This window comes from Nicotiana attenuata, unplaced genomic scaffold (assembly GCF_001879085.1).
Source record: "Nicotiana attenuata strain UT unplaced genomic scaffold, NIATTr2, whole genome shotgun sequence".
Lineage (NCBI taxonomy): Eukaryota > Viridiplantae > Streptophyta > Magnoliopsida > Solanales > Solanaceae > Nicotiana > Nicotiana attenuata.
Genome location: NW_017672264.1, coordinates 112,852 through 123,344, shown reverse-complemented (window position 1 = coordinate 123,344; position 10,493 = coordinate 112,852). Strand labels below are relative to the sequence as shown.

Genomic DNA, 10,493 nt, shown 5'->3' with positions numbered 1-10,493 from the left:
TAATAATATTGTTATTTTCTTTGCAGGTGGGACGAACTGGCTGATTGATTCTTATTTTCATTTTTTTCTCTACTACAAGTTTGACCTCCCTTTGTTTTTAATTTCATGCCGTATATGACTATTTTATAAAGCCAATAATATATGATGTTTTTTTAAGAACTAAGCTATATTGTATTTAATTTTCCAAGCAAATATTTCTTGATAACGTTTTAAAGAAATAGCAATTTTTTGTAGATTTTATGAGATTTTTTCATACTTTTAATGATTTAGAGGATGGAAAGGAGCAACTTTAGAGTGGAGGAGTAGCTGGTTATAAAGAAGGTGATGAAAAGTGAGAGAAGAAGAAAGAAATAGTTAATAATTTTTTTTTTTTGTTATTCACCAAAATAGTGTAAAATAAATGGGCAGGGAGGGAAGAAAAAACAATAAAGAAAAAATAAAGAAAAGAAAAATGGTAAAAGCAACTAAAAAATAAAAAATAAAAAATAAAAGGAAAGATTCATGCAATTTATTTGCGTTGATTTAGGGCTGACAGATTTCTTTTCCTTATTTTGTTGAAGGAGACGTTGTTGATATGTTTTTTTAAGATTCTAAATAAAAAGAAAGTATGGAATATAACTTTTGAAAGGTGAAAAGTAGAAGATACTTAATATATTAATTGAACAAAGAAACAACTATGTTTCTTGAAATTCGTCTCTTTCTTTCATGTTTACTTCAGCAAAAATAGAAAATATTGTACATATATCGATTATTAGACAAACCTTTTTTGATAGATAAAAGCAATCCTCATATGATGAAAATTAAAAGAAAAAAAGTAAGAATAAAATGTTTATAACTTATAATCTTATCTATTTTTGAATTAGAAGATTATAAAAGATTTATAAATGTTTCATTATTTGAACATTAAAAAAAAATTATTCGTAATCGCGGGAAGCGCGGATTAATTTACTAGTTTTTAATAATTCAATTAGTTGGCTACTTGAACTTTCACCTTGGCGGTGAGAGTTCGATTTATCATCTTGTTTCTATTTCTCTGTTCCTATCCCTTATATAAAAAGGGTAGCCAGGTGCATTAAGCTCACGTTATGCACGGGGTCCGGAGAAGAATCGGACCACAAGGGTCTATTGTACACAGTCTTACTGTTTCTTTGGTTAGAACCCGTGATCTCCTAATCATATGACAATAACTTTACCAGTTACGCTAAAATTTTTATCCCTTATATATAATAAAAAATTTGAGAAAATATTTGTCACATAAAAATTACATAATATATAGGAAAGTTGAAAGGTTAATATCACGTGGCTCTTATATTATGTGAGGTTCCTTTCATTAGTTGCCAAATCAAGCTGTGGGGGTAGATGGGGTTGGTGTACAGTGCAAATGGATGAATTATAGGTGGGAGCAATTAAAACACTGGTTGAAGCGAGAGGATAAACTAAGTAAAGAGACAGATCACGTGTACTACAAGTCCCAACATATCTTACTTTTAAAAAGAATAATATCTTAGAGCCCGTTTGGATATAAGAAATTTTTTCCCGAAATCAGTATTTGATCATAAAATTTTTATTTTCATTTGAAGATGCATTTTGAAAAACTCCAAAAAGTTGTTTTTTTAAAATTTTCACTCAGATTACTCACAAAACTTAAAAAATAACCCAAAATTATATTCGTGTCCAAATTCAACTCTCTTCAAATACCATTTTTACTTTTTTTTTTTTGGGAATTTTACAATTCTTATGTCCAAACGCCCACTTAATAATCGTACTTTTCTGGTCTGTTTATATACATCTCGATTAAATTTATTAGGTATTTACTATCTTTTACCAATACATATATCGAGTAACTCCACCCACTAAACATAAACAGATTGTGTTCCATCATGTCTTGATTTCTCTTCTCTAATTTATGTTTTTTTTTAATATATAGGAATAGTACTTTACAAAGACGAATTCAAACTTAGAGCGTATATAATCTTATTATATGTATATATTTTAATTACTTTTATTTATATAAAAATAATTCAAGTGGAAAATAAAAAATTCAGTTCAACCCACAAAATACATCCAAAATTAGCCAACAATACTTTAAGACCATAATTGTATATAGGTTGTCACAAGTCAGGACTTGCAGTTTTCGTACAAAACCATAAAAATACAAGGTTAGTATTTTCTTTATTACGTACTAGTTTCTTTACTTGTTGAGTCAATGGTGGTGACGTGGTGGGGTATCTAAAATTATATTTTGCATGTACTTGGCCATGCTTCCGTCATTGTTAACTTTTCCTTTTCTTGCTCAATGTGGTCCTTGTTACGAAACAATAAAAGAAGAAGAATAGTATTGCAGAGAAAAGTAGGGAGAGAGAATTTTTATTGATTTGGGATGAATTACAATAGAATAGAACTCTCTATTTATAGGGAGAGGGTGACTTAGCCACCAAGTAATAAACCCTAGAATCTCTCTAAATATAGACATTCACCATAAATAAAATTCTATTTATAACACTCCCCTTTGAATGTCTATTCAACAGATAACGTGCCTCGTTAAAACCTTAACTAAAATAAAACCCAATGGGAAAAAAATCTAGAAAAGGAAAAAGAGTACACATATCTAATAATACGCCTTTTGGTTGCCTCATTAAAAACCTTGCAAGGAAAAACCAGTGGGACAAAACCTTGTAAGGGAAAAAGAGTACAACGCGTATTAACTCTCCCTGATGAGAGCATCAATTTCACATCCTTAAGCATTTGCATTCCAATCTTGTGCATCATCTTCAAAAGATCTTTGGTAGATATTTGATAAACAAATCAGCCATATTAACTTGAATGAATATATTGCACCTTGAAATCATCATTCTTGATAGAGATGAATTGTCTTCATATGATCTTGTTGGAATCGTCAGTTCAATATCTTCACATAGAGGTGATAGCTCTTGGTATCATATTATCATGCCTATAGTCATAGCAAGATACATATGTGCACAAATTGCATTTAAGAAATAGTACTTCATGACCATGAATGCTATATGCTTTAAGCAATTTAAATCCTTCAGGGATTGTTAAGTCATATAAGCCATATAATAGACTTTAGATGCATATCAAGTTTTTATGTCATGCTAGACATATAAGATATCGAAAACTGATTGCACATACCATTGACTTTATACTTTCAAGTATTTGAACTACATGTTCAAAACTACATGTCTTTCATATGAAACCAAATCTATTCAAATTGTTTCTTCAGACTTAAGATCCTCATATATATTTAGCGCTATTATAGATGTCGTCGACAAATATTTTGTATCGGTTCCAACCTCCTTATTTTTCATAAAGACATAACATAGAGATCTCTTCATTCATATATTCAGGTACCTGAATCTCTCATGAGATTTTACGAAGTGTTATGTCATGTGATCTTCTAGATCACTTGCCTCCTTTTGTTATGATCATTTAGATCATTTGCTCATCTTCTTTATCAAGAAGTTTATTTGAAACCGATTTGTGTATATGCTTTAAGCGTACCATAGACTTTGTCCTTCTAGGACTTATTCTAATAGGAGCATTTGCAATGAGAATATAGTTACTTTCTTTGGGTCAGCAAATGCGTTTGGCATGCTTTGCAATATATTGCAAATGAGTTATCCTTTTATGAACTTCAAGTTCATATTATTTTATTCGAGGATCTAGATGTACACATGATAATTCATTCCACGTAACTTTTTCTCAACTGTTTGTCATGTCTCCCCCTCATGTTAGAAAAACTAACTTACTTCCTCAACTTTTGAAATCCATATTTGTGCATTATGGTGTTAATCAAAATATACACCACACATCAATAATAATAAGATGGAATTATTTGGTTCCTGACCTTGAACCATTTTGAGGGGAGAAAATAATATACTTTCGTATATAACATATATCAAATTGATATAGATAACTTTGTTCTCATAAGCAATAGTTTAGCTATTAAGTAGAGGCACTTAATAAATCATTTTGCTAAACGAACTGTGATGTAAACCAACTTATCAAGATGAACTTCTTGAATAGAAAATCTGGAAATTATGCTCGAAATTAAATTATTGAGCAAGTTACCACGCACACACCGGCCAGGTTGCGGGTTAATAATAATTGCACATGTAACCATCTCATAGATGCATCTTATGTGGTATACATGGCGGGTAAATGGGCCCATATTCACCTTTGATATTTCCAGCACTCATGGGATTCAATCCCAACCTTAGTTGATATATTAATTAATGAGAACATGCAATGTAAGAGAATTCGTAAAGAACTTTCTAGTTCTTTAATATTTACCCATGTCAATTCTCTTTTATTTTTGCACATCATACTTGAATTAATATGGCTAAACCAATTATGCCAACTGGATAAATTATCAATATTGATAAACTTCAGGTTTACACCATGATGTGTGCAATTATGAATAACCTCCAAGTTTATTATGATATGGGTTTTTATATCAATACTATCCACTTCATTGTGGTATTCTTTTGTTTATGTAGTATAAACTGGAGAATAAAGCGGGTAGCTTTTCACATGCATATTACCCCGCTACAAGTTATAGTAATAGAAGATATTAAATCTTTCCTTTATTTATAGTCTCAGTATGACCAACCGCTTTCGCGAATACTTTAGAAACTCAATAAGTTTCTTTGAGACTTACTACAACACAACGTCTTATTGATAATCAATTTTCTCCAAAATAGTATAATTGGCTCTTCTAGAGCTCTCAATTAATTTTGTAGTACCACATATTCATCAACACCCATATGGTGAATATCTCTTTTAAAGAGAAAGTTATACCATTATGGTTATGGTCAAAATTATATGCAAGATCTGTTTCTTGCATTACCGTTGTCTTTTAACAATCACAATGCCAAAATATTTTGGCGTACAATAGGTACGTGACCAATAACCATTTATGTCATAATAATGACATTATTTTCTTATATCATCTCAAACCTCCTTTTAGAAGTGAGTGCGGTATATTCACTACCACTAGCACGTTCATATTCTTTGAAGAATGAATATGTATTCATAAATCAGATGTTGTCACATTCACATCATGAATGGACCATAATCATCTATATGTGCTTTACAAAATCTCATGTCAAATCGATAACAAATATTTTTCACAGAGTGAAGGATTATTTTGAGAATCCTTATTATTCTCATTATCACAATGATGACGATTATAATTTTGTCTATTGCCACGTCCACATCCATTGATACCTTCACGGTAATAATTTTGTCTTCTTTCAGACTTATCACATATTGCTATCACATTCTCTTAAGGGAGTGAGAATGGAGCAAATTCAATGGGACGGGTTTTCACTTCTTGTGCTCACGATCATACATGACTTTGATCATGGCAAGACATAGAAATTTTACCACTTCAGGTGGTTATAATTTCTTACAAACTCCATTAGAGTTATAATCAAACTTTGTTGTCTTTGCTTGTATTTAAAATCAAAGTATAGAATAAAAGAGAAAAATACGGTAAAATACTTACCTTAAATCCATAATTTAATCATGAAGGAAGTTCATGGAATAATTGACAATCATTATGCTCAATCCTAAAGCTTCTACTCAATTGGTTAGAGTCTCGTGCTGATAACGTGTTATGAAACAATAAAAGAAGAAGAATAGTATTGCAGAGAAAAGTAGGGAGAGAGAATTCTTATTGATTTGGGATGAATTACAATAGAATAGAACCTAGAATCTCTCTAAATATAGACATTCACCATAAACAAAATTCTATTTATAACAGTCCTTTCATTTTTATTTTTCATATCTAGAAAGTAATCTTATCACTATACTATAAGTAAAGGCGGAGCTAAAATTTTAATTTTATGGGCTCTGAATTTTAGAAGGATGGCTTCAAGTGCTAATAACTTGGTTCTAAACTTATATATTTAATGAATTTCTTAACATAAATACGTTGTTTAAACAAAACGCTACTATATTTAATGAAAAGGTGTCATGCATTTAGTAAATTTCATCCTTCATGTTTTATGAAATCTCAAACAGATATATTTCATTATAGTACTCCATCCGTTCCAGTTTATGTGAACCTATTTCCTTTTTGGTCCGTTCCAAAAAGAATGACCACTTTCTAAATTTGGAAATAATTTAGCTTAAACTTACAATTCTACCCTTAATGAGAAACTTTTATAACCACACAAATACTCTGGGCCCCTTTTTGACTTGTTTAGGACCACAAATTCTAAAAGTCTTCAGTTTTTCTTAAACTTCGTGCCCAGTCAAACAAGTTCACATAAATTGGAACGGAGGGAGTACATAACTTTAAAAAATTAATTGACCTAAGAATTAAGATACTCTAAAATACTTGAAAATATATTTTTACATAATATATTAAGTAGCAATATATTAGCAATACTTTATACACCATTCACAAGCTTTGACAGCTCCAATGATTGAATGAAGAGACGCGTTAAGCTATTCACTTTGATATTCTTACACAGAAACAACAGCTATTTTGACACATCAATATGCTGGTCACCAAAATCAATCTGGATTAAGCTCATCAACATCTCAACATCAGCACCAATTAAGCTCAACTAAAGGTGGAGCAAGTGCACGGTTAGCCATTAATTAGAGATGTCTTTACCTTTTAGCCACTGTTTAAAATATATTTACTCTTTAGCCAGTGCTTAATAAATTTTTATTTCGCCCGGACGAAAATACCCTGTGCTAGACATGGGTGCTGTGTTAATATTAAGGATATGGTGTCCTTAACTTCATGTATGCTGTGTAAATATTAAGAACAAAGTGTCCTGTCATGTCCTTAACTTCATATGTGCAGTGTAAATGTTAAGGATATGGCGTCCTTAACTACATGTGTGCAGTATAAATGTTAAGGACATAATATCCTTAACTTGTATTTGCACCTTTTGTTGTTAAACTTTAGGACCTCATGTCCTTAACTTCATGTGTGCAGTGTAAATGTTAAGGACACCATGTCCTTAATATTTACACAGCTCTCATGAAGAAAGGATAAAAACGTCTTTTCGTATTAATTTTAATAGAGTAGTGGCTATTTTTGCTCAATATTAAAAATACTGGATAAAAACTAAATACCATGTTAAAAAGTGGCTATCCCACGCTATTTCTACACTAAATGTGGCAGGTGGGCCGTGTAGGCCCGCGTCTGGCCTGGCTAGACGGATTAAAACCAGAACCCAAATGGCTCGTATGCGGAAGGGGGCTGGGCTGGAGGTATCAGAGAGTGGGGCTGGGCCGGACAGGACGGGCTCGGTAACTTAGGAAATGCTGTGAAAATAGCATGGGCTAGCCAATTTTCGGACTTGTAATTGAAAAATAGTCAGCGTTTGCAAAGTTATTGAAAAATAGCTACTATTTTGCTGAAACACGGAAAGTTCCAGTTAATATGCTGGATTAAAGAGCTCATGCGTATAGTCTTCCAGCATATTGCACTGGAACTTAAGCACACGGAAAGTTTCAGCATAATATGTTGAATTATGGAGCTCCTGCGTATAAACTTCCAGTATATTATGTTGGAACTCTAGCAGGATTATAAAATTCTAGCACATTATGCTGGAATCTCATATGTAAAAAATTTCAACTTCAGCCTATTATGCTGGTATTTTTTCGGATTTTTAAGGGTGTTTTTATTCAGATTTTATCTTTATATATAAAAGTGACTAAATTTTGGTTACTTTTGAAACTGTAACTATTTTTCAATTAACAGTTATAAATCTGACTATTTCTGTTTTTTCTCTCCATCAAAATGAGATGGTCAAATACGTAGTTGCAAATAATATGACTTCAGTAGCGGCAAATGCTATAAACATTCTTCAGGGCCAAACGGTTACTAAGCTAGTCTTGATTATTAGAATATAAAAAGGCAATTTGTAAATTAAAAAAAGCATTACTGTTTCTAATGGACTTTTCTTTGTCTCTTTTACCCCCATAAGATTCCACCTAATTTGTAACGGCTCTTATCCAAGTAAAAAATAGCCGTTAAGCCTCCTCTGCCTTTTTCTCTCCTTAAAATGCTGTTAACTTTTCCTCACTGAAAACTACAACAATCACTTTAGCTTCTGTTTTTCTGCAATCTGAAGCTACCCCACCTCTGTTTTGCTCTTCTTACAACTAACGACCGGTGAGAAAACGGGCGACTTTAGTGCTTAAAGAAACACCTTTCTATTTCATATTGAATTCTCGGAGCTACGGCCCACTTGGTGTCAGATCAGCTCGATAGGTCATTCAATAGTTTTCCGCGGAGTATCCCCTGTTTTAAAATACTCAAACCTATGGCTAAATTAGCTCTCACCCTTTGCTTCCTACTTTTGTCCCACATTTCAGGTTTGTACACAAACTCTTATATCATTTGCTCTATCATTGGCTCAAATTGAGTTAAGAGTACAACAATTTTAACTCTTTTCCCTAGGAAAAAAAAACCATTTAACTTTTGACATTTGATTTAGACATCTTATTCTTTTCATTTCTCATATCTATATACCTTATATTCATTGATGGTGTAATTTATGTTGCACCAACTCTTCAAAATAGTGCCGCACTTGTGTCGGATCCTTCAAAAATGCATTACTTTGGGAGGATCCGACACAGATCTAGCGATATTTTCAGAGAGTCTGAGCAACATAGGATGTAATAAAATTTATTTATCATCAGAGTAATTATTGGTTAGTTGCCTTATTTTAGCATGTGGCAATCCATTCTACCAAATGATGATCTGCTTTTTTCTTACTCTTTCTTTATAGAATGGCTGTTAACATGATACTTACTGTTTCATTCTTGTTTTTACAGTGGGAACTTTGGTGTTAGCAAATGAACAGGTAACTTCAAGAACTCAAAAATATTTTTTAAAAAAAAAAGCAGTTCGGTGTACTAAGTTCCCGCTATGTGCGGGGTCCAGAGAAGGGCCGGACCACAAGAGTCTATTATGCGCAGCCTTATCCTACATTTCTGCAAGAGGCTGTTTTCACGGCTCGATGGGCACATGACAAGAACTTTACCAATTACGCCAAGGCTTCCCCTTCAAGAACTGATCAAAAATACTTAAAATAGGAAATATTACAAGTTAATAATTAAGTGAAATGACTACTAATCTTTTTTGCATTTGGTTTTTGCAGAAAACATGGTGTGTAGCTAAACCTTCATCAGATGAGAAAACACTACAAGAAAACATAAATTATGCATGTTCTCAGGTTGATTGTAGGATCTTGCAAAAGGGTTGTCCTTGTTCTTCCCCAGATAATCTCATGAACCATGCTTCTATTGTTATGAACCTTTATTATCAAGCTAAGGGAAGGAATTATTGGAATTGCCACTTTGGTAATTCTGCCCTCATTGTTTTGACTGACCCAAGTAAGTAACACTTTTAATTCTTAAATTTATTTTTATTTGCATAATATTGGAGTAAGCCAAGGGTCTATCAGAAATAGTTCCTCTACCCGTATAAAGTAGGCGTAAGGTCTGCGCACACTCTACCGTCCCCAGACCCCACTTGTGAAAATTCACCGCATATGATGTTGGTTATAATATTGGACTAAGATGAACTTAAAGGACCGACATGGACTAGAGTTAGGGGCCGAGCTATGTACAACCAATTGTGTTCAATTGAATCCTCTTCGTGTAACTAGGGAAATAATGTCATGCTTGAGGCTCCAGAATAATATAAGAAAATCTATGGTGCTAGCAAGTTAAAGGAAGGTTGCGAGTAGTATAAATAGACATGTGTAGGTCGTAAGCTAAAGTATGGTAGAGCAAAAAGGTTTTAGGTAGACATGAGTAATGATAAGAAATTTTTGTTATGTATAAATTGTTCTCCTTTACATAAAGAAATATTCTAGTATAGTGGTAAAGGTGGTTCAAAAACTACTATAGGTCACTAGTTTAAATTTTAGGTGTGACATTTTAGTATTTTTTGGACGCCCTTACATAAATTTCAGATTTCGTTACTGGGACCAAGATTCATATAGACGACCCCAGTTTTGCTTGAGATTGATGCGTTGTTGTTATCTATTTTCTTGCTATAACACTCACATTATGCAATTTTGACAATATTATTCAAGATTGATTATTGATCAATTATGGAATCTTGACAATGGCAGGTTATGGCAGCTGTATTTATGAATGAAGACATCATTAGGATAAGCAGCTAAATGTGGAGGCCATTCTTTTTATCCCTTTTTCTTTTTTGGTTGACTAGTTATTTAAGAATATTATTAGTAACATATAATATGTCACTCTAGGGAGTTCTCAAAATATAGTCCTTATATAAGTGGTGCCAAAAATCTTGTGTGAAACTTTTATTCCCTTTTGGGATTTGTATTCTGCTTCAGCTGAATTATAATTAAGCAAAAATGCCACTTTACTTCAGAATATTATTGTAAAGGTGCCCAATCAGTTTGGTTACTAGTACTATAACGATGACGATAATAATATCAAGCAAATTGGGGTCGGTTATATGA

General features: G+C 32.5%; 1 protein-coding gene across 1 annotated transcript; it reads left to right on the top strand.

Moving 5' to 3' along the window:
- The first annotated feature begins 8,039 nt into the window (after window positions 1-8,039).
- On the top strand, window positions 8,040-10,493 carry LOC109212523 (glucan endo-1,3-beta-D-glucosidase-like). Its single transcript, XM_019376176.1, has 4 exons — window positions 8,040-8,364; window positions 8,827-8,855; window positions 9,153-9,387; window positions 10,134-10,493. The coding sequence occupies exons 1-4, from the start codon at window positions 8,313-8,315 to the stop codon at window positions 10,157-10,159; spliced, it is 342 nt and encodes a 113-aa protein (XP_019231721.1). The 5' UTR covers window positions 8,040-8,312; the 3' UTR covers window positions 10,160-10,493.

Coding starts and splice junctions, on each gene's coding strand:
- LOC109212523 (XM_019376176.1), top strand. CDS start 8,313: ATGGCTAAATTAGCTCTCACCCTTTGCTTCCTACTTTTGTCCCACATT. Junction 8,365..8,826: donor ACTTTTGTCCCACATTTCAG/GTTTGTACACAA, acceptor TTGTTTTTACAG/TGGGAACTTTGGTGTTAGCA. Junction 8,856..9,152: donor TGGTGTTAGCAAATGAACAG/GTAACTTCAAGA, acceptor TGGTTTTTGCAG/AAAACATGGTGTGTAGCTAA.